Source organism: Pseudophryne corroboree, chromosome 12 (genome assembly GCF_028390025.1).
Source record: "Pseudophryne corroboree isolate aPseCor3 chromosome 12, aPseCor3.hap2, whole genome shotgun sequence".
NCBI classification, from domain to species: Eukaryota; Metazoa; Chordata; class Amphibia; order Anura; family Myobatrachidae; genus Pseudophryne; species Pseudophryne corroboree.
In genome coordinates, this window is record NC_086455.1 from 149,474,341 (window position 1) to 149,499,579 (window position 25,239).

The 25,239-nt window shown below is 42.0% G+C and overlaps 1 protein-coding gene across 1 annotated transcript in view; it reads right to left on the reverse strand.

Annotated features, from left to right (window-relative positions):
• Positions 1 to 250: 250 nt before the first annotated feature.
• The window catches only part of LOC134981038 (uncharacterized), a 56,454-nt gene continuing 31,465 nt past the window's right edge, over positions 251 to 25,239 (reverse strand). The window contains exon 5 of the mRNA XM_063948165.1: positions 251 to 2,059. Coding sequence (XP_063804235.1) covers positions 768 to 2,059 — 1,292 coding nt within the window. The 3' untranslated portion in view covers positions 251 to 767. The remainder of the gene's footprint in view (positions 2,060 to 25,239) is intronic.

The window sequence follows — 25,239 nt, forward strand, 5'->3', positions numbered from 1 at the left end:
TTTATAGAGTACAGTATATGAGGCAGTTGGGAATACAAAAATTGGACACCACATCAGGTTTATTTTAAGAAACACTTTATAATTTACAGCAGAGGACTTGGGACAAAATCAGTACGAACATGTAACATCACACATATAGTAATTAAAAAGCCTACATCACACATACTGTATGGTACTTTAATACAAAGGTAACATCACAAATACAGTAACAAAATCAACTTTTACATTTTTCATATTTTTTGTGTTTTTTGGGGGGGTGGGGGGGATGTTTATTTATTTTTGTTTTTTGTATTATTTTTTATTTTTGTATTTTGAATTTGGAACACTGGCGCATACGGACACCAGAATGGAGAAAGGAAACAGACGACAACAGCCCCACGTGGAACAAAATCAGTACTGTAATGATTTTTTTGTATTTGTTTTTTATTTTTATTTTTGTATTTTTATTTTGGAACACTGGCACATATGGACATCAGCCCCTGGATAGACACAGCACACCTGGATGGACACAGCACAATGGACTCAGCCACTACTAGATAGATACAGCAGCACAAAAAAATCAATTTATGCCAGGTGACTGGGGAATAAAAGGGGCAATTTGTACCAGGGCCTTACATTACCAGGGCCAGACACTCCAATCAGGAATCTGGTGAGCCAAGTTCATGCATCCCTCTTGTTTGAGTACACAGTGCATGCAGCCCCAGAAAATTTACTGTACTGTAGGTCATTCTCTATATAGTACAGTGACACATTTCTTTTTTTTAACTTTAGCTGTGTCCGGATGATGTGCTGAAGCTACCCCTAGGAATAACGGTGGGTAAGGATCTTGTTCCTTCAACCTGAATCTTCCAAGGCATTTTCCTCCTCATTCGCAGCACAGCATTTATGGTATCCCGTATCTTCTTCTTTTCAGGATCACCAATCCTTACACGCCGTTCACACCTTGACATGATGTCATTTACCAGATTATTGGGAAGCGGAATTTTCCCCTTGGCACCATCAAAGTTCACGCGATTGGTCCATGTCAAGTATGTGTCGTATGTCACATGGTATTGGAAAAGAGCATGTGCATATTTGTGAATATGTCCTTGTGCAGCTCTGTACAGATTGTCATCCAGGTCACTGGAGATGACAGCAAGGGGAATATCAGTCAGAGTGCTGCTGAATGTATTGTAAAGTGGCCTGTGAGCAGGTGTGTTGGTCATCATTGGTGTTCCTGGCAACAGCACACTTGAACTGCTGACCAATGCTGGACCTTCAACTATCAAGTTCGGCACTGAAAGCAGTGTTGTATGGACACTCAAATTATCCTGACGCCGATCCAGGTCTTCATATCCTCCCATGTCCATCCAGGCATCCAGGCCTCCACTACCATCCAGGCCTCCGCGTCCATCTCCACTGACTTGAACTGCTTGGTGGTTCGTTGTAATCATGGTCCGGTCAACTGCATCTTGCCATTCAACCCTTGTATGTTGAATGGCTTGCTTCATGGCTTCCACCATCTGTTCCTTTAGGCCTTCTTTAAGATCAGCAATTTCAGTCTGCAGCTGACTGACCTGACCCAAAAGATGACTTACCTGTCCACCAAGTTCTGCCTCCAGATGGGTCACCTTGTTGATTAGCTCCTTTACTAAACCAACACAGGTACACTGGCAGTCCTTCACATTGGTTATCACATCTGTGAAATCTAACATTCTTCGTGGCGAATGTGCCATGTCTTCTTGTCCAGGGGTGGCAACATGATCCAAAAAGAAAACTTCCTGATTTAGCGTGTTTGTCACATTCTCTAGCACCGGTGTTTCAATGTTCATTGGCTGAACATCCTGATCTGAAAAAGATGGAACAATTAAATTGTTTGGCATCAAACCACATATCTGCCCCAAAACATTATTCTTTGGCTTGGCATTTTTCCGTGGTTTCACCACATTTTTTCTTTGAACCTTCGTGGGTATTTTCTTCACCATCTGTGGGACTGATGCAGCCAGTCTCTGTGCCACTGATGTATGAGTTTTGGCACTCCCATAGAATCTTGAAGCCTGAATTGTCACTCTTCTTTTGTCTAAAAAAAAAAAATACAGTAAGGAAACATGTAAAGCACAATATGATGAAAATAACATTATCAACTGTACATTTTCAAATAAAGTACACAACTGTACATTTTCAAATACAGTATTATACCTTTCTCCCTGTACTACAGCATACTGTACTGTGCCTCCCAACATGACCCTCTCCAGGAGGAACAGAATGCTCTGTTACTGGACTTCAATTTTAATGTACAGTATGATTGCCATCTCCTGTGTTGAACTACAGTACTGTGGTAATTTGATAAGAAAGGTGTTTCACCACAGGTGATGGCAATCATACAGTACATTAATATAGAAGTCAAGGAACATAGCATTCTGTCCCTCTTTGAGGGTCATTTTGGGTGGTGTGCTGTATACTGTAACCAATGGCGCCTGAATCAACAAAATAGTTTTGGGTAAGGGGGTTTCATAAAAGGGGCATAATATAGGTTTTGCATGAATCTGGGCAAGGATGTACAGTACAGTACAAGCATCTCATTCTGCTAGTTTCAACACACAGGATCACAAGAGCGGGTTCACAAAATGGCTGCCACTTGTGACCCCTTCCCTCATGGAAGCCCTCAGCTATGGAGCCGGCAATGGCATTGGTTTTATAAGAATCAGGGCAATGCTGAAGGAGCGTATCAATACCCTTGCTAAAATACAGTACGCAGGGGTGACAGAGATAAGCGAGCTCTATGCACATTGATACACTAAACCCGATTGCATAGCAAATTGACAAAATGGCTTCCACCTGTGACCCCGAGCCTCGTGGAAGCCCTCAGCCAACGGCATAGGTTTTGCAAGTTACAGAGCAATGCTGAAGGAGCTTCTCAATCCCCTAGCTAAAATACACAGGGGTGATAGGGATAAGCGTGCTCTATGCACATTACGATACACCGGACTCAACCGCATAGCAAACTGACAAAATGTCTACAGCCCGAGTCTCCCCACCTCATGGCAGCCCTCAGCTATGGAGCGAGTGACGGCATAGGTTTTGCAAGTTACAGAGAAATGCTGAAGGAGCGTCTCAATATCCTAGCTAAAAATACACAGGGGTAACAGGGTTAAGCGAGTTCTATGCACCATACATTACACTGGACTCGACGGCGTAGCAAACTGTCAAAATGGCTGCCGCCTGAGTCTCCACGCCTCGTGGCAGCCCTCAGCTATGGAGTGAGCATCGGCATAGGTTTGCAGGCTACAGGACAATGCTGAAGGAGCATCTGAATCCTCTAGCTAAAATATACACACACGTGCAGTATTGTACAGGAAGGCTATGAATTTAAATACATAAACAAGTGAAAGCAGTAAATGAAAGAATTACCGAGCAAGTACTGTATGAAGAAACTGTAGAAATGAGCTGGATCAAGTGAGACCAGCAAAGATTTCAACAGCAGGAAAACAGAGAGCAAATTAGCAGAAGGTATAGTACAATAGATACAAAAATAAAAAAATTAATACAGAGTCAGGAAAAAATGAACATGCATTCGCACTTTGGGAATCGAACACGGGACTCTAAGCATGGGAAGCGGCACACTTCACCACTCAGACATGTCGCCGCATGACAGATGCATAAACCCATTGGTTCTTATTATGCCGTAATGGCTACGGGATTTGGACGCTCACATATCTGTAACATCAATAGACCATACCTGTAACATGTTCGTTTGCATCTGTATACACTACTATTTTTATGTGTTGATTTCAGGACTTGAACGCTCACATATTCCTAACATCAATGGACTACACTGTGGCTTTATCACGTTCATTTGTATCTGTATAAACTGTACTACTGTATTTGCGTCTGTACACTAATATACTGTATGACATACTGTAGCATACTGTAGCGTAATGAGACGCACCAGTAAAGTAGTTCTTATGCTGTAGTTCAGTATTGTATTTTAATGGAGAGCACACGCATGTGCAATGGTGATTTTAAAAAGCAACATCTGGTGGATGATCACAGGTATTACACTTAAAGGTAACACCAAACGCTCTGTGTGCCTCCCTATGACTAGGCAAGCCTCCTTGTGCCCAGACATGCTGCTTATGACTGATAACGACTAACGCCGCAGCCAGCAAAGATAATGGAGGCTCCATCTGTATTCTCTGAAATATTACCTGTGCCACACGCTAGCCTAGGGAGGCAGAAGGGGATTAGGGAGGTAAATGTATGGCTTTCAGACTGGTGTAGGAAAGAAGGGTTTGTGTTCCTGGAACACTGGGCGGACTTCTCAGTCAGGTGCCATCTTTTTTTGTCGCAATGGATTGCACCTGAATGAGAAGGGGGCAGCAGTGCTGGGGGGGGGGGGATTAGGAAGAAACTACGGGATCATTAGGGAGTACAGCAAGGGGGGAGGCATTAAGTATAATGGGGGTGGAGAAGGGGGAGGGGAAGATCAGTAAGAATTATAAAATCAGAGAATACTAAAATAAGAAGAGAAAGGATACCAATGAATAGACAAATAGAGAAGGGTATTACTAACCTAAAATGTATGCTTGCCAATGCAAGAAGCCTTGCAGGCAAAATGGGGGAATTAGAAATGCTTGCAATGAAGGAGCATTACGATATTATAGGTATCACGGCGACATGGTTGGATGATTCTCACAATTGGGAAGCTAATTTGGAAGATTATACTATTTCAGGAGAGACAGGGCTACTAAAAGAGGGGGTGGTGTATGTCTTTATGTTAAACCATTTGTAAAACCATACTTAAAGGAGGGTATTTATGAGGGAACTAGAGATATTGTAGAGACATTATGGGTTGAAATTTCTATGGGAAAGAAAAGCACAGAAAAACTTTTAATAGGGACATGTTATAAAGCGCCTGATATTAGTGCGACTTAGGAAGCGCAACTCTTGGTGCAAATCAAGAAAGCTACAGGGCTGGGGGAGGTCCTAATCATTGGGGACTTTATCCGGACATAAATTGGGCAAGCGAATCATGTAATACAGCTTGGGGTAAAAGCTTCTTAAATATGCTAAAGGATAACTACTTGTTGAAAATAGTCGAGGAACCAATCAGATTAGGGACTATACTGGACCGGATACTAACTAACAACATGGAAATAATAGCGAATACCGCAACAGGCATGACCTTGGGTAACAGTGATCATAATATGATCACATTCAACATTAACATTCAAAAGCAGCACTCTAAGGGTACAACTAAGACTCTTAACTTTAAAAAAGCAAATTTTAACATGCTGAAACACGCACTAAAGGACAGATTGGGAAACTTTGTTTCAGGAAAAAAACATGGCCAAAATGAGAGATGTTTTTAAAATATTGCTTGACAACTATACACACAAGTGCATCCCCTTGGGCAGTAAAAATAAGAGTACTAGATTCAAACCAATGTGGTTAAACAAAAAAGATAAGGAAGAAAATGATTTTTATCAGTTGGTTTCTGACATGTTGAAATGCTTACTTGATTGTTGAGTCTGCACAAGGTGGACATTGAGATAATTAACATGTATGTGAACCTAAAATGTTTATTTAGCTGATTAATAGACTCTTAGAAAAATAAATGGTTCTACTACCAGTCCATGAAATCAATAAGTCATCAATGTATCTTATGTAAATAAAATGTTCTTAGAAATCACTGGATTACTAAAAAGAATAGCTTTGCATGTTTGAAAACATAATGTGTTCACATAAGCAGGGGCAACATTACAGCCTATTGCCCATCTATCCTTTTAATTATTAAATGCCCCATCAAACCAGAAACTACAGGTATTTTGGTGTAGAATCAGATATAGCTATTTTAATGTACAATGAAGATGGGAACCTAGTTATCTTTAATTATATGTTAACAATTCCTGGACCGCTTGTAGTCAAAACTGTGTGGTATTGAAAACTACACACCTGCTATATCGAGTGTACACAACAGTGTACTGTCTGGATACAGTAATTCCAAGTTGGTATAATTTAAGAAAAACCCAGGTAGTATCCTTAAGGTAATTGATTTCATTCACCGCTCATGGTTGCAACACAGCATCTACAAATTGTCAAGTGGGCTGGAATAACGACCCTGTGAACTGGTGATCCTTTACTAATGCTTCCTGAAGATCAGATGAGAATGTGATTTTCTTTTGTTATGATGAATGTCTAACATGCCAGTGTAAACTCTCAATTTGATAGATTCCTTTATGTGTCATGAATCTGTATTGTTTTTATTTGTTGTAGCAAAGTAGACCTGGATCTAATATTGAGGTGAGCGAAAAGGAAAAGGGGGAGTAGCTGCATCCCAATTGGACCCAAGCTGACTATACAAAACAGAACACTGGGTCTCATACCATAGTGTAAAGGGCCCTACAAACATGCCGATCCGCCGCCGAGCTGCCCGACGGCGGATACATCCGACGGGCGACCCGGCGGCGGGGGGGCAGTGACGGGGGGAGTGAAGTTTCTTCACTCCCCCGTCACGCGGCTCCATTGAAGTGCAGGCAAATATGGACGAGATCATCCATATTGGCCTGCATGCACAGCCGACAGGGGACCAGCGATGAACGAGCGCGGGGACGCGCATCGTTCATCGCTGGAGCCTCCACACTGAAAGATATGAACGAGTTCTCGTTCATTTATGAACGAGATTGTTCATATCTTTCAAACAAATCGGCATGTGTGTAGGGCCTATTAATCAAACATAATTCCAAAGTTGCTCTAATTAGGGGAGGAAGGGCATTTAGTTAAGCTCTCCCAGGTCTAAGTGAAACTCTTAATTAGCCTCTCTTTTTACAAAGCGCAATCTAATCAACCAGTCCAAAGACATGGAAACTCTTCTAAAAAAGAACAAGGTGGTGATGTGTGTGTGTGTGTGTGTGTGTGTGTGTGTGTGTGTGTGTGTGTGTGTGTGTGTGTGTGTTTTTGGGGAAGGGGGTTGCAGCAGATACCACTGTGACCAGTTTTCTAACATTCTTGGTTACCCACAGGCTCATTGGTAGTGTCCTAAAATGTCCCGCTTGGGTATTAAAGGTAAATGATAAGCTAGATCAGGCCTGGCCAACCTGTGGCTCTCCAGCTGTTGTAAAACTACAAGTCCCATCATGCTTTGCCACAGTTTTGCTATTAAGGAATGCTAAAACCATGGCAGGGCATGCTGGGATGTGTAGTTTCACAACATCTGGAGAGCCACAGGTTGGCCAGGCCTGAGCTAGATGATGGATGAAAAACTGCCCCATTTGCACCCATAAACACTGTGTCATGGGGCACCCTAAAGACAATGTACGAAGTCCACCATAGGACAGGAATGATCCTCAGCCAATCTTACAAAGCACTTGCAGTTGGAGGAGAGGTATGTTCCTATGGAATACAATAGTAGTTTAACATATAATGCTGGTCTCAACCTAATGGAATCACAGAGTGCACATTATATTTGGAGTGTGGTCAGAGTGGAAAAGTACTCTCTCCATTGTGGCAATCCAGCTTTCAATGTGTCATATTTTAGAGATTCATATAGAAAAGAGTAATGTATAGAAATTGTCCTGTGAGAGGGAGTAGTAGAAAATAGTACGTGATCCAAAGGGTTATCCTGGCCAAGAGTGGACACCACCTGAAAAACTACAGCCTCATAATGTGGAGCTTGAAGGTAGGCTAGAGGAAAGGGTTTAACCATACTGTACTGCTCAATGGCCTGTGAGAATGTCATGGGTTTTTCTTGTTAACTAGTTAAAAAATTGTCTAACAGAGTTCAGAAGACCCGCAGCAGACCAAGCAGTGAAGGTATAGCTTTCCCATTTTGGAAACTGGGATTGTCTAGTAAAGGAAAAAAGAGGAAATGTAAAAGTTCAGTTTATGTTTGTGTTGCAAAAATGTGCCAAACCTTTGTAGTGGACATCAGCATTGGGTTGTATTGGGCCAATATGTGTAGAACAAATAAAGCTAATCCACTGGAAAATCCAGACTCCAACATGAAAGTAGTATAAGTATTGCCACCATGACGCCAATCCTGTAGGTAATGAAGATGAGCAGCATGGCTATATGATTTATATTAGTCAAATTAATAGCTCCAGTGTATTTGGATTGTCAGAGTTTCAGTAAGCTTATAGGAGGTATTTTACCATTCCACATGTAGGTATGTATTGCTTATCAACAACCAGGATATCCCATCATTAGAGAAAGGTTGAGTATTCTGAAGAAGGTAAAGCAGTCTAGGAAACTGGATCATTTTCACTAGGTTGATCTTGTTTAAATATAGGAAAGCTGGAGATGACTCCACTCCTCTAAGTCCCTAGTGATGTCTTAAAGAATTTTAACCATATTAGATGTGTAAAAATTATTACAATTTTGGGCAGTTGGATTCCCTTATACATTATAGCTTTTTCAGCCCGCAAAATGGGGCTAGACCTGGTCCAGGTTGGCACAAGTGACACACTTGAAGGTACTGGGTGATAGTTTTACCAAAATTGACTGAAGTCAGAAACAGTCCCATAATCTCAGAAACAAGTCATTATGGGTTCAAGGATATCCCTCACATTTGATATAAATCATCCACAATAGCCAATATTTTCACCATTTAATCAATCACTAAATACAACTACACAAGGGCGGAAATATAAAAATATAAAAAAAGTAGGGTATAAAAAATGTTAATGAGGGGTAGAAAATAAGGACCAAACCCATCTAGCCAGATTCTCGTATAGATAAGGCCAGAAGACCATAAAAAATAAACAAAAGATTAAGCACTGCCAGTATTTAATCAATCACAATGTATATATACAATTACACAATGGCGGTGTTGTAAAATTATTTAAAAAATTATCTTCTGAGAAAGCCGCTGAAGGAGTGAGGTGGAGAAGAGCATAAAGAACATTGGGGCAGATGTATTAACCTGGAGAAAGTATAAGGAAGTGATAAACCAGTGATATGTGCAAGGTGATACACACACCAGCCAATCAGCTCCAATATGTAAATTAACAGTTAGGATCTGATTGGCTGGTGCCTTTATCACCTTGCACATATCACTGGTTTATCACTTCCTTATGCCTTCTCCAGGTTAATACATCTGCCCCCTTATTCACTGCTGCACACTGGGTCCATGAATTTAACTTGTATTTAATATGCAACAAGGACCTGTATGTATAGTGAATACTCTATTGATCTCTTTGAACTGCTGTTAATTGTTGGGGCACTAACAACTATATATTGTGGAGTATTTAAGTGAAGAGATAGGACATATATGCACTATAAAGACTTCACATGCTCCCTTTTTTCCCATACAGTGAACTAGCTGGATATTACTACTACTCTCTATCTATTTAATTTAGTCTAGTAATTTATATTCCAATGGTGTGGACTAATATGCATTTGGAGGATTTAAAGGATTAAGAATTCACTTTATGTGCTTTTAACTGCTGTTTATGGCTGGACTGTTTTCCCCTGACAAAACCCAGCTGATGGTCTGTAAGAATGGAAGATAGGTAAGTATGCAATTTATCAACCATGACATCAATTTAAAATCAACATTGAGTATGGTCATTTGGCGATAAAAGGAGGGCAGGATAGGATTCTTGTCTGGTTTGGGAATAAGGCTTCATTAAAATCAGAAAAAAAAGGAATACATTTATGGACATATTGAAATAATTCATGCAATATTGGCACAATATCATGTTTTACAAGTTAAAATATTCTGTGGCATAGCCATTGGGTTAAGGGGATTTATTGGTGTGGGTAGAGATGTAATTAGCTATTTCAGTCTTACGCTAGTGATCTATCAGACCAACTTTCCTCTAACTGATCAACTGTCCAACACCTAACTAACTTTTTTATCTAACTAGCCAACTGTTCTCCAACTTTGATGTCACAGAAGTAGGAGGACAGGTTAGGCCTACTTCTGAATGTTTCGGAAAGGGGACATTTTATATATATATATATATCAATAGAGGAATGGGCGCCCTTGGGCTATATTGTTAGCCAATAATTAGACCGGACTCTAAAAAGATCTCCCAAATATGCCTACTCACGATATTTTAAAAGATCATAATAACATGTTCCATATAAAATTTCTTAAAACATAAAAACACAAGCAATAGTACAGAGATGATAAAGTATCCTTTTTTGACAAATGACACCAAACAGTTGTATAGAGGACATGTAGAATTATCTTTACAGACTACTCCTTCTCCTTATTAGAAATATGGAAATTGGTGTTACAGAAATAGACAATCCAACGCGTTTCGTCTTACTCCAAGACTTCATCAGGGGCACATCTCGAAAGCTTGGCAAGTACTGATAGTGAGTCAATGAAATGGCATATAAGCATTCAGGATACTTGAAACAAACCCATATACCACTGGGGTATATAGATGAGTATTAGATTAGGCCTTATGAATCAAATGCTTGGACAAAAAGTACAGATACTCAGGTCTAACAGGAGTTCATATACGTATAAGACCCTCCAGCAGATCAGTAGTTTGAGCTCAGTACCAGTGCAATGGCTTTATTTTACCAATGTACCCATTGCACTGGTACTGAGCTCACACTACTGATTTGCTGGAGGGTCTTAAACGTATATGAACTCCTGTTAGACCTGAGTATCCAAACTTTGTTCAATGTGGTGCACAAAGAGAAACAATATAACAATATAACTTGTGTTATTTATTTTTAATATTATTATTAAAGTTAAAAACCTGCAATATATAAGAGAAGAAAATTTGTGTCAAAGAGATGTGATTTAACATTTCTATGCACCGAGTCTCTGTATGGTATTAGTATCAAAACATAAAAATTCTAACCCCAAGAAGATATCTTATTTTTATTATTCCTAGTTATTCAGATAATGTCATAGAATGAATTGTCCTTCTATACCATAATATCCAGCAATCATGGTCTATAATTGCTCTCACTCACTAAGGATAATAACTACTGTGTGACACTATAATGATCACAGATGAAGTGATACTAAAATAACAATTTGTTGTATAAGTTTTTCTTATTCACATTTACACATGTCATACAGTGTCTCTAATGCAGGGATAATACATATGAGGTGTGTTGTTAGAACTTTATAGTGTGTACAAACCCTGTTTCATGCATTAACCTCTATGTCTATTCACGTATTACAGGGTCACTCCCCTGATAGTCTGTCAAGTATACATTCTATACTCCATGTACATCATTATTATTAGCAATTTCTTATATAGTGCCGCATATTCCGTTGCGCTTTACAATTATAACAACAATTATAGAACAAAACTGGGCAAAGACAGACAGATATAGAGGTAGGAAGGCCCTGCTCACAAGCTTAAAATCTATAGGGAAATAGGCATTGATACACAAGGATAGATGCTACCTATAATGGTCCACCAGATTTCTAGGTTCTTAATGGGTTGTATGATATAATCACCCAGCAATATTGGAAGACAAAATATGTGAGGTTATGTGGACTGTACAGAGAGGATGTAATTGGATAGGGAAGCATTGAAGGTTATGTGGGTGTGTCTGGAATTTGATACGTTTGTCTGAAGAGGTGAGTTTTCAGGGAACGTTTAAAGATTTGGAGACTAGAGGTGAGTCTTATTGTTCGTGGGAGGGCATTCCAGAGTAGGGGAAGCCCAGATAAAGTCCTGTAATTTTGAGTGGGAACAAGTAATACATGTGGATGAGAGACGCAGATCTTGTGCAGAGCGGAGAGGTCTGGTAGGGAGATATTTTGAGATGAGTGAAGAGAAGTATGATGATGCAGTTTGGTTAATAGCCTTGTATGTAAGTAAAAATAAGAATTTACTTACCGATAATTCTATTTCTCGGAGTCCGTAGTGGATGCTGGGGTTCCTGAAAGGACCATGGGGAATAGCGGCTCCGCAGGAGACAGGGCACAAAAAGTAAAGCTTTAGGATCAGGTGGTGTGCACTGGCTCCTCCCCCTATGACCCTCCTCCAAGCCAGTTAGGTACTGTGCCCGGACGAGCGTACACAATAAGGGAGGAATTTTGAATCCCGGGTAAGACTCATACCAGCCACACCAATCACACCGTACAACTTGTGATCTAAACCCAGTTAGCAGTATGATAACAGCGGAGCCTCTGAAAAGATGGCTCACAACAATAATAACCCGATTTTTGTAACTATGTACAAGTATTGCAGATAATCCGCACTTGGGATGGGCGCCCAGCATCCACTACGGACTCCGAGAAATAGAATTATCGGTAAGTAAATTCTTATTTTCTCTATCGTCCTAGTGGATGCTGGGGTTCCTGAAAGGACCATGGGGATTATACCAAAGCTCCCAAACGGGCGGGAGAGTGCGGATGACTCTGCAGCACCGAATGAGAGAACTCCAGGTCCTCTTTTGCCAGGATATCAAATTTGTAGAATTTTACAAACGTGTTCTCCCCTGACCACGTAGCTGCTCGGCAGAGTTGTAATGCCGAGACCTCTCGGGCAGCCGCCCAAGATGAGCCCACCTTCCTTGTGGAATGGGCCTTAACCGATTTAGACTGTGGCAGGCCTGCCTCAGAATGTGCAAGTTGAATTGTGTTACAAATCCAACGAGCAATCGACTGCTTAGAAGCAGGCGCACCCAACTTGTTGGGTGCATACAGTATAAACAGCGAGTCAGATTTTCTGACTCCAGCTGTCCTGGAATATATTTTCAGGGCCCTGACAACTTCTAGCAACTTGGAGTCCTCCAAGTCCCTAGTAGGTGCAAGGCACCACAATAAGCTGGTTCAGGTGAAACACTGACACCACCTTAGGGAGAGAACTGGGGACGAGTCCGCAGCTCTGCCCTGTCCGAATGGACAAACAGATATGGGCTTTTTTGAGAAAAAACCACCAATTTGACACTCGCCTGGTCCAGGCCAGGGCCAAGAGCATGGTCACTTTTTATGTGAGATGCTGCAAATCCACATATTTGACTGGTTTTAAACCAATGTGATTTGAGAAATCCCAGAACTACGTTGAGATCCCACAGTGCCACTGGAGGCACAAAAAAAAAAAAGGTTTGTATATGCAATACTCCCTTGACAAACTTCTGGACTTCAGGAACTGAAGCCAATTCTTTCTGGAAGAAAATTTACAGGGCCGAATTTGAACCTTAATGGACCCCAATTTGAGGCCCATAGACACTCCTGTTTGCAGGAAATGCAGGAAACGACCGAGTTGAAATTTCTTTGTGGGGCCTTCCTGGCCTCACACCACGCAACAAATTTTCGCCACACGTGGTGATAATGTTGTGCGGTCACCTCCTTTCTGGCTTTGACCAGGGTAGGAATGACCTCTTCCGGAATGCCTTTTTTCCCTTAGGATCCGGCTTTCCATCGCCATGCCGACAAACGCAGCTGCGGTAAGTCTTGGAACAGACATGGTACTTGCTGAAGCAAGTCCCTTCTTAGCGGCAGAGGCCATAAGACCTCTGTAAGCATCTCTTGAAGTTCCGGGTACCAAGTCCTTCTTGGCCAATCCGGAGCCATGAGTATAGTTCTTACTCCTCTACGTCTTATAATTCTCAGCACCTTAGGTATGAGAAGCAGAGGAGGGAACACATACACCGACTGGTACACCCACGGTGTTACCAGAACGTCCACATCTATTGCCTGAGGGTCCCTTGACCTGGCGCAATACCTGTCCCGTTTTTTGTTCAGACGGGACGCCATCATGTCCACCTTTGGTATTTCCCAACGGTTTACAATCATGTGGAAAAAACTTCTCAATGAAGTTTCCACTCTCCCGGGTGGAGGTCGTGCTGAGGAAGTCTGCTTCCCAGTTTCCATTCCCGGGATGAAAAACTGCTGACAGTGTTATCACATGATTTTCCGCCCAGCGAAAAGTCCTTGCAGTTTCTGCCATTGCCCTCCTGCTTCTTGTGTCGCCCTGTCTGTTTACGTGGGCGACTGCCGTGATGTTTTTCCCACTGGATCAATACCGGCTGACCTTGAAGCAGAGGTCTTGCTAAGCTTAGAGCATTATAAATTTACCCTTAGCTCCAGTATATTTATGTGGAGAAAAGTCTCCATACTTGATCACACTCCCTGGAAATTTTTCCCTTGTGTGACTGCTCCCCAGCCTCTCAGGCTGGGCTCCGTGGTTACCAGCATCCAATCCTGAATGCCGAATCTGCGGCCCTCTAGAAGATGAGCACTCTATAACCACCACAGGAGAGACACCCTTGTCCTTGGATATTGGGTTATCCGCTGATGCATCTGAAGATGCGATCCGGACCATTTGTCCAGCAGATCCCACTGAAAAGTTCTTACGTGAAATCTGCCGAATGGAATTGCTTCGTAGGAAGCCACCATTTTTACCAGGACCCTTGTGCAATGATGCACTGTTTTTAGGAGGTTCCTGACTTGCTCGGATAACTCCCTGGCTTTCTCTTCCGGGAGAAACACCTTTTTCTGGACTGTGTCCAGAATCATCCCTAGGCACAGCAGACGTGTCGTCGGGATCAGCTGCGATTTTGGAATATTTAGAATCCACCCGTGCTGATTGTAGCAGTATCCGAGATAGTGCTACTCCGACCTCCAACTGTTCCCTGGACTATGCCCCTATCAGGAGATCGTCCAAGTAAGGGATAATTAAGACGCCTTTTCTTCGAAGAAGAATCATCAATTCGGCCATTACCTTGGTAAAGACCCCGGGGTGCCGTGGACAATCCAAACGGCAGCGTCTGAAACTGATAGTGACAGTTCTGCACCACGAACCTGAGGTACCCTTAGTGAGAAGGGCAAATTTGGGACATAGAGGTAAGCATCCCTGATGTCCCGGGACACTATATAGTCCCCTTCTTCCTGGTTCGTTATCACTGCTCTGAGTGACTTCATCTTAATTTGAACCTTTGTAAGTGTTCAAAAAAAATTTTTTAGAATAAGTCTCACCTAGCCTTCTGGCTTCAGTACCACAATATAGTGTGGAATAATACCCCTTTTCTGTAGTAGGAGGGGTAATTTAATTGTCACCTGCTGGGAACACAGCTTGTGAATTTTTTCCCATACTACCTCCTTGTCGGAGGGAGACTTGGTAAAGCAGACTTCAGGAGCCTGCGAAGGGGAAACGTCTCGACATTCCCATCTGTACCCCCGGGATACTACTTGTAGGATCCAGGGGTCCTGTACGGTCTCAGCGCCATGCTGAGAACTTGTCAGACGCGGTGGAACGCTTCTGTTCCTGGGAATAGGCTGCCTGTTGCAGTCTTCTTCCCTTTCCTCTATCCCTGGGCAGATATGATCTTATAGGGACGAGAGGACTGAGGCTGAAAAGACGGTGTCTTTTTCTGCAGAGATGTGACTTAGGGTAAAAAACGGTGGATTTTCCAGCAGTTGCCGTGACCACCAGGTCCGATGGACCGACCCCAAACAAGTCCTCTTCCTTTATACGGCCATACTGTGCCGTTTGGAATCTGCATCACCTGACCACTGTCGTGTCCATAACATCTTCTGGCAGTTATGGACATCGCGTTTATTCATGATGCCAGAGTGCAAATATCCCTCTGTGCATCTCGCATATATAGAAATGCTCTATAGTCAATAAAATACTGTCCCTGTCAAGGGTATCAATATTTTTAGTCAGGGAATCCGACCAAGCCACCCTAGCTCTGCACATCCAGGCTGAGGCGATCGCTGGCCGCAGTATAACACCAGTATGTGTGTATATACTTTTTATTATATTTTCCAGCCTTGTCAGCTGGTCCTTGAGGACGGCCCATTCTATAGACGGTACCGCCACTTGTTTTGATAAGCGTGTGAGCGCCTTATCCACCTTAAGGGGTGTTTCCCAACGCGCCCTAACTTCTGGCGGGAAAGGGTATACCGCCCATAATTTTCTATCGGGGGGAACCCACGCATCATCACACACTTTATTTAATTTATCTGATTCAGGAAAAACTATGGTAGTTTTTTCACATCCCACATAATACCCTCTTTTGTGGTACTTGTAGTATCAGAAATACGTAACACCTCCTTCATTGCCTTTAACGTGTGGCCCTAATAAGGAATACGTTTGTTTATTCACCGTCGACACTGGATTCAGTGTCCCTGTCTGTGTCTGTGTCGACCGACTAAAGTAAACGGGCGTTTTAAAACCCTTGACGGTGTTTTTGAGACGTCTGGACCGTACTAATTGTTTGTCGGCCGTCTCATGTCGTCAACCGACCTTGCAGCGTGTTGACATTATCACGTAATTTCCTAAATAAGCCATCCATTCCGGTGTCGACTCCCTAGAGAGTGACATCACCATTACAGGCAATTGCTCCGCCTCCTCACCAACATCGTCCTCCTACCTGTCGACACACACGTACCGACACACAGCACACACACAGGGAATGCTCTGATAGAGGACAGGACCCACTAGCCCTTTGGAGAGACAGAGGGAGAGTTTGCCAGCACACACCAAAAACGCTATAATTATATAGGGACAACCTTATATAAGTGTTTTCCCTTATAGCATCTTAATATATATATAAGCATATCGCCAAATTAGTGCCCCCCCTCTCTGTTTTAACCCTGTTTCTGTAGTGCAGTGCAGGGGAGAGCCTGGGAGCCTTCCCTCCAGCCTTTCTGTGAGGGAAAATGGCGCTGTGTGCTGAGGAGATAGGCCCCGCCCCTTTTTCGGCGGCCTCGTCTCCCGCTCTTAACGGATTCTGGCAGGGGTTAAATATCTCCATATAGCCTCCGGAGGCTATATGTGAGGTATTTTTAGCCAAAATAGGTATTCATTTGCCTCCCAGGGCGCCCCCCTCCCAGCGCCCTGCACCCTCAGTGACTGCCGTGTGAAGTGTGCTGAGAGGAAAATGGCGCACAGCTGCAGTGCTGTGCGCTACCTTTAGAAGACTGAGGAGTCTTCTGCCGCCGATTCTGGACCTCTTCTTACTTCAGCATCTGCAAGGGGGCCGGCGGCAAGGCTCCGGTGACCATCCAGGCTGTACCTGTGATCGTCCCTCTGGAGCTGATGTCCAGTAGCCAAGAAGCCAATCCATCCTGCACGCAGGTGAGTTCACTTCTTCTCCCCTAAGTCCCTCGTTGCAGTGATCCTGTTGCCAGCAGGACTCACTGTAAAATAAAAAACCTAAGCTAAACTTTCCTAAGCAGCTCTTTAGGAGAGCCACCTAGATTGCACCCTTCTCGGCCGGGCACAAAATCTAACTGGCTTGGAGGAGGGTCATAGGGGGAGGAGCCAGTGCACACCACCAGATCCTAAAGCTTTACTTTTTGTGCCCTGTCTCCTGCGGAGCCGCTATTCCCCATGGTCCTTTCAGGAACCCCAGCATCCACTAGGACGATAGAGAAAGTATTTTATATTTAACACGGTAGAATACCGGTATCCAAAGGAGGGACTGGCAGAGCAGATCAGCAGATGAAGAACATCTAGTGAGGAAGATTAGCTTTGCAACTGCATTTAAAATGGATTGTAGTGGTGAGAGCCTATGTTTGGGAAGACCAGTAAGTAGACTATTACAATAATCAATGCAGGAGATGATGAGTGCATGGATTAGAGTTTTTGCAGGGTCTTGTGTAAGATAAGGATGCATTTTGGATATGTTTTTAGGTGCATATAACATGATTTAGAGACAGATTGAATGTGTGGAACAAAGGACAGTTCAGAGTCAAGGAAGACACCTAGGCAGCGAGCTTGTGGGGTAGGGTGGATAGTCGCATTGTCAACAGTTATGGAGATTTCAGGTTGGTAACTACTGTGGGCTGATGGGAAAATAATTTTTTGGAAATGTTGAGTTTGAGGTGGCAAATTACATCCAAGATGAAATGGCAGACAGGCATTAGGTGACACAAACCAATACAGATGGTGATACATCTGGGGAGGATATGTAGATTTGAGTATCATCAGCGTACAAATGATACTGAAATCCAAAGGAGCTGATTAGTTTGCCAAGAGAGGAAGTATAGATTGAGAAAAGCAGAGGACCTAAGACTGAGCCTTGGGGTACTCCAACTGATAGAGGTAGAGAAGAAGAGGTAGAATCAGAGAAGTGAACACTGAAAGAGCAATTAGATAGGTAAGATGAGAACCAAGTAAGGGCTGAGTCCTGAAGACCTAGGGATTGTAGTGTTTGTATGAGAAGGGAGTGGTCAACAGTGTCAATGGCAGCAGAGAGATCTAGAAGAATAAGAAGTGTGTAATAGCCTTTCGATCTAGCAGTGCCCAGATCATTCACTACTTTGGTCAGTGTCGTCTCTGTGGAGTGTGGGCACGAAAGCCTAACTGAAGTGGGTCCAACAAGTTGTGGGAGTTGAGAAAATGTGAGTGATGGAACCTGAGGCAGAACTGTGTATGTGAAAAATTGGGACAGTAATATTCCAACTCCACTACCTTTACTATTACAAGGCCTGGATGTGTATGTGAAGTGGAAACCACTGTGTTACAGTGCTGCAGGGGAGGCTGCATCTGATTGTGTGAGCCATGTTTCTGTTATAGCCAGCAGATTAAAGTTGCGAGAGATAAAGAGGTCATGGATGGATGTTAATTTGTTACAATCAGAGAGTGCATTCAATAAGGCACATCTTAGTGACTTGGAAGGGGATGGTAGACATGTGATATTTATGAGGTTAGATGAATTTCTATGTTGTTTTGAGACAGCTGAGTGTGAGTGGGACAGATGGTTGGGGCCTGGATTTGGTGATACGCCACAAGCTAATAAAAGCAGAAGAGCGAGATAAATATTGCTGGATGTTGACATGAGCAGCCATCTGCTATGTCATACACATACATGGGTCTGTGTATTACATCCTCCTCGGTTTTAAACATCCTGCTATGGAAACATAAATTATATGATACTCTGACTGAATGGGTATACTCTGACTGAATGGGACCCATTCGGTGTGCAGCTTAAGAGCCAATATTTGATATGGCTATTTATTCCTATCATCACAACTATCCCCTTTTGTCTCTCTCATGTTCTCCATCCCTTCCCGACTCATTCCATTCATCCCCTCCTGTCTCTCATTATTTTTCCATACAATTGTGCCTCTAATACTATCCATATACTTCGTTCTGATTCTTTCCATCTTGAATTTCATTCTACCCATTTCTTCTTCGCATTCCAATAATCCCTTCCTTTGTCACATTCTATCAACTTATTCATATTATTATATCCATCCCCTCCTGTCTCTCAATCTATCCATTTATTCCTATCATTCCAACTATCCCCTTCCGTCACTCATTTTATCCATCCCCTACTGACTCTCTTTCTATCTATCCATCCCCTTCTGTCTCTTTCTATCCATCACCTCCGGTCTCTCATTCTACCAATATCCTACTATTTCCATTCTTTCATGATCTCCATTTCTTGCTCTCATTCTAACATTCCCTCCTGTTTCTCATGCCATCCATTCACAGTTGCATTTTCCCGGACCTCTCTTGCTTCATTCTACCAGTATATTTGGCCAAACTGGAGTCTACACAATGGTCTAGCATGATTATAGGGTCTCAGGTGCAACAGGAGGGGGTTACCGGGAAGGAAAGAGGGGAATTGGGATGCAGGAGTACTGGGAGGGCATAATGCCCACAATGAGGACTCCACAGGTGAGCATTTACGAAGCGTGGAGAGGTTCCAGGTGCTGCAAGAGTAGGGAGGGTAAATCAGGGTGCCAGACACAAATACCTACCAGTTCCCTAACAGGCAGGAGCTCGGCTGGAGTTTACAGCTCTGTGATGTCCCTGCAGCTGCAGTTTGCAGCACTATAAGGACCCTGTGGCTGCAGAGGTGCGGCGGTGATGTGGTCTCTGGAGGTCACAGAGGATCACTGATTCGTGCCCAGGATCGGAGGAGCTGGTGAGTATTCTGCTATCCCAGTGTGTAGGCAAACACTAGCAGAAGAAAGTAACTCCTACACCTGAATGATTAGTTGGGTAAAATTAAGCAAGTTTGATTTTCTCAACTAGTTGAACCAACCATTTTTGGGCATTTTTCTGCATGCGGGAGCAAATGGCTGATTATCATTTATCCCGCACAATACACAGATTATCATTCCAACCAGCCATGATTGCATCCAGGAAGGATGTGATCGCAATTTAGGAACATAGTTTCTGAGGTTGAAAAAAGACAATTTGTCCATCGAGTTCCACCTGTTTATGGTCTCCTACGCTGTATTATTTTTAGGACTAAAATTATTATGTTGGCCGTTGTGTTAATTTTTTCTCTTTTGTTAACTATAGTGCATGATCTACCCACCATAAGCCTGTATATCCTTATCCATTAGGAATTTATCTAGCTCATTCTTAAAAGTATTGACTCTGCCATTACTACTTTCTCAGGCAGGAAATTCCAAACACGTATTGTCCGTACTGTGAAGAAACCTTTTTGCCTCTGTGTGCGCAATCTCCTCTCCTCTAACCTAAGCGGATGTCCACGTGTTCTCTGTGTCGATCTTATCGAAAACAGATCCTTCGTAAACTCTGTATATTGTCACCTTATATATTTGTAAGTGTTAATCATGTCCCCTCTTAATCTAATCTTTTATAATGTAAAAATGTCTAGCCTAGGATGCCTTTCTTCGTATTCCATCTTCTCCATCCGCTTTATCAATTGGTCACCTGCCTCTGAACCTTTTCTAGTTCCAGGATATCCTTGTTGTAGTATGGTGCCCAAAATTGTGTACAGTATTCAAGATGAGACCTCACTAGGGATTTATATAATGGGAGTATAACACTCCCATCTCTTGCATCAATTCCCTGCTTAATTCATGCTAATATCTTGTTTGTCTTTTTTGCTGCATTCCTACTTCATGTACTGCTGCTAAGTTTATCTATGTGAACACCTAAGTCTTTTTCCAGTACAGAATCCCCCAATTTTACCCAATTTAGTGTGTAGGTGGTATTTTTTTCTTTGCTACCAAAGTGCATTACCTTACACTTGTCTATATTGAACCTCATTCTCCATTTTGCTGCCCATGCTTCCAATTTAAATAAATCGTTCTGCATAGACTCAGCATCCCCCACCAAATTTATAACCTTACACAGTTTGGTGTCATCTGCAAAAATCGACACCATGCTCTCTAGACCTACTGCTAGATCGTTTATGAGAATGTTGAACAGTAGTGGTTCAAGTACAGACCCCTGTGGCACACCACTAACTACTTTAGTCCAATTTGAAAAAGTTAATTTACCACAACTTGCTGCTCCCTATTATCTAATCAATTTCTAACCCAAGTGCATATTGTGCTCCCTAGCCCCAGTTCTTGTAACTTATAGATAAATCTCATGTGCGGTACTGTGTCGAAAGCTTTAGCAAAGTCTAAAAAGATTACATCCACCTCCTTACCCTGCCTTCAAAAATCCATGTTGGTTCCTATTAATAACCTTATTGGCTTCAAGGAACTTCTGTATACTATCCCGTAAAATACCTTCCAGTTCTTTCCCCACTGTAGATGTAAGACTAACTGGTCTATAGTTACCCGGTTCAGATTAACTTCCCTTTTTGAATATCGGCACTACTTCCGCCATATGCCAATCTTTGGGAACCATGCCTGATGTGAGTCAATGAAAATCAAATATAGGGGTCTAGCTAATTCGGAGTGTAGCTCCATGAGAACCCTTGAGTGAAATCCGTTGGGACCAGGTGATTTGTTCATCTTAATTTCTTTTAATCAGTCATAGACTATTTCCTCACTTAAAAAAGTACTTAGTAGTGGGACATTATTACTCATTTTTTTGCTGACCATGGGAATACATTTATGAGTATAATTATCAAGCAGCATTTTTAATACCTCCCATTTCTCTGTAGTATTTTTACCTTGAAACACAATTTCCCATTCAATGTCCCTTAAAGCTTCCCTCATCATGTCAAAGTTGTCTTTGTTAAAGTTTAGAGTCCTAGTTGAGCCTATACAGGACTGTTTATGAAAACGGATATTGAATGTTAACCATATTGAGGTCGCTGTTTCCCATGGGCTCCCCTACTATAATATTTGATACCAATTCCCATTGTTTGTTAATACCAGGTCTAAGATTGCATTGTACCTAGTTGGTTCCTTGATTAGTTGAAGTAAGTAGTTATCATTTAGTGTATTTAAAAACCTATTAACCCTAGCAGTATCACATGACTCATTTGTCCAATTTATCTCTGGATAGATAAAATCTTCCATCAGTATTACATCACCTAATACTGCGCTTTTTCAATTTGCTTCAGTAACAATTCATCAGACATATTAATACTAGGCGGCTTGTAGCATAGCCCTAATACTATCTTTTTTTATCTAATTTGATTAATAACAGCGACGCAGCATTAGGGGAGAGTGGCCCAGACACTCAGTCATTCTGCATATGTGGGGGGGGGGGGGGGGGGGTACCACAATTCCTGGCACCTACAATTGTATTTTTTTTTATTCAATAATTTTTATTGAAAAAAAATGTGTACAATTTTTCAAAACAACACCATTTAAAAGATCTCAACACTAACACCTTGTCACTGTGTATGTTAACTGACGATTTATTTCGCCGAAAACTGCTCCGGAATTGTGGTTTTTTTTAAATTAATGAATAAGGTGAAGAACATGACTTTAACCCTATCCCAAGTGATTTTAGTAAAAAAAAAAAAAGGAAAAAAAATATTTATTGTTTATTTTTTTATATATAAATTTTTTTCCCCTCAAACATCGAAACATTGCGGCTTTTATTTTGAAAGCCAGACAGCCTGCAGGTATACAGGGGTGTCTGGGGGTGGCTTGGGAGGGTTCATTTACTCTCCCCAGCGGCTGCCATTGTCTGTTTCTCTTCCCTGTCGCTGCTAACACTCTCTGACTGGTCGCATCCTGTGCGACCAGGTCAGATAAAGCACTTGCAGGCATGGACGCATCTGATGCCACCATGCCAGGTAAGTGGTTAACAATGCTGTTATCACATTGTCAAAATATAAACAAATGTCATAACTTTTACAATTGTGGTCTCTCTGTAATTTAATACAGGTGACATATATCAGAGTCTTTCTACATGAGTATTCACATCCCTAAATTTTCTATCGTGTACATTCTATAAATCACAACTTAACCCAGAAATTGAGTGCAGTAACTAACATGAGTACTTCCTTTAAGATTTATTAGGATGTCTTTAATCCTGACTCCCATGGTATTGCACAAGAGGAGACTCAAGCCATCTGTCCCAGATTTTATAATACTTACTGAGGGTCATTCCGAGTTGATCGCTAGCTGCATTAGTTGAGGCAAAAAAACTGCACTTCTGCGCATGCGCATGTGGCGCAATGCACACAACGTACTATTACAACGAACAATGTAGTTTCACACAGGGTCTAGCGAAGCTCTTCAGTCGCACTGCTGACCGCAGAGTGATTGACAGGAAGAGAGCGTTTCTGGGTGTCAACTGACCGTTTTCAGGGAGTGTTCAGAAAAACGCAGGCGTGCCAGGAAAAATGCAGGCGTGGCTGGGAGAACGCAGGGCGTGTTTGTGACGTCATAACAGGAACTGAACAGTCTGAAGTGATCGCAAGCGCTGGAGTAGGTTTTGAGCTACTCTGAAACTGCACAAAAAAAACTTTGTAGCCGCTCTGCGATCCTTTCATTCGCACTTCTGCTAAGCTAAAATACACTCCCAGTGGGAGGCGGCATAACGTCTGCACGGCTGCTAAAAACTGCTAGCGAGCGATCAACTCGGAATGACCATCACTGTCCGCATGCCTGGAAATATATACACATTTTTCATATTTTATGACCTCATTCGTTAATGCGATCCATGTACTTATATTAGGTCCAATAGGTGCCAACCTTAATCCAGCTATACATACCTTCACCAGGGTACATAAGTTGACAATATACCACTGAGTATTTTTATCAAGAGCATCATTTTCGAAGGATGCAAACACACAGACTTTAGGGGTGCACACATCCAATGGGATCCCCAATTGAGACTATGAATTTAAAAGCTTACTTCCAGAATGAGTTGACTACTGGACAGGACCATAGCAGGTGCCAAAATGTGGCATCCAATGAATTACACTTGGGCCATTTGGAGTCTTCCCTGCCTCCCATTTTAAGTAAACGTTCAGGTGTTAGATAAACTCTATGCAATATAAAAAGTTGGATTTGCTGAAATCTAGTCGATGCAGAAGAAATACGGGAGCTGCTCCTCTTCTTCCTTAAGTTGCATCAAATTTTCCCCATGATATGCAGTTAATACTGTAGAATAAATTATGGAAATCAAGTGTTTATTGTCGAGTGATAACAGTAATTGTTTGACCGGGGACTCCTGTATATTAAGGGGAATTGGGCTGAGCAAGCATGTCAGAGCTGAGACATTTATAGAAATAGGTATCTGGGATAGGATAATTTATTTGCAGTTGTTGTAAAGTCATGAACACATTCTCAGAGTATAATTGCCCAATAGCAGTAATGCCCCATTTCCCAAAAATTTCACGCAGCTGTAGCCCAGTTAGTTCCTTAAATGCTACAGTACCATCTAGAGGAGTATCTGGATCCCACCCCTCCTCATGTAAAATGGAGTCAGCGTGCTTCCAGAATGGCCTGCTTGAAAATTGGTAGTTTAATCCAAAGGTTCTCAAACTCGGTCCTCAGGACCCCACACGGTTCATGTTTTGCAGGTCACCTGTAGATTTTTAAAATGCGATAGTTGGTGATACACAGAGCAGCTGCTGGGTGACATGGAAAACGTGAACCGTGTGGGGTCCTGAGGACAGAGTTTGAGAACCACTGGTTTAATCAACTTAACATTGCCACTTAACAGCAGATTCAGTGGTTTAAAACCCGGTAATGTCTCAGATACTATCAGTGTAGGCAGTGCCACCCCCATCGTATCTTTGACCCACTCAGATATATGTGCTGGCGCCGGGATTTTGACTGCCGGGATCCTGAACGGATTTTGTACAACGATTGAAAAAATCCAACTTTTAAAGCCAACATTTTACAATAAGATCTCTTTATTGCAGAGTTACAGTATTTAAAAAAATAATAGCTCAGTTGCACACCATTCAAAAGTTAATAAGCATTAACATAACATTTAAATTAAAATTTGACCATTTAAATATGCAAGAGAACATAATTTTAATAACCTTTGCGGCTTTAAATTTTTTTGACAGATGTGTAAAGAGTAGCTAGATGTGTAGATCGAAAAAAAATGTCCCCTTTCTTCTGTTCAAGTTGTGTTTTTGTAACACATTTTTGTGATGATCTTTACTTGAATATTTTATATCATCTGTCTGTTTATCAAATAAAAATGGTTGACATGGACTAACTGGTATAGTACATTTATTAAG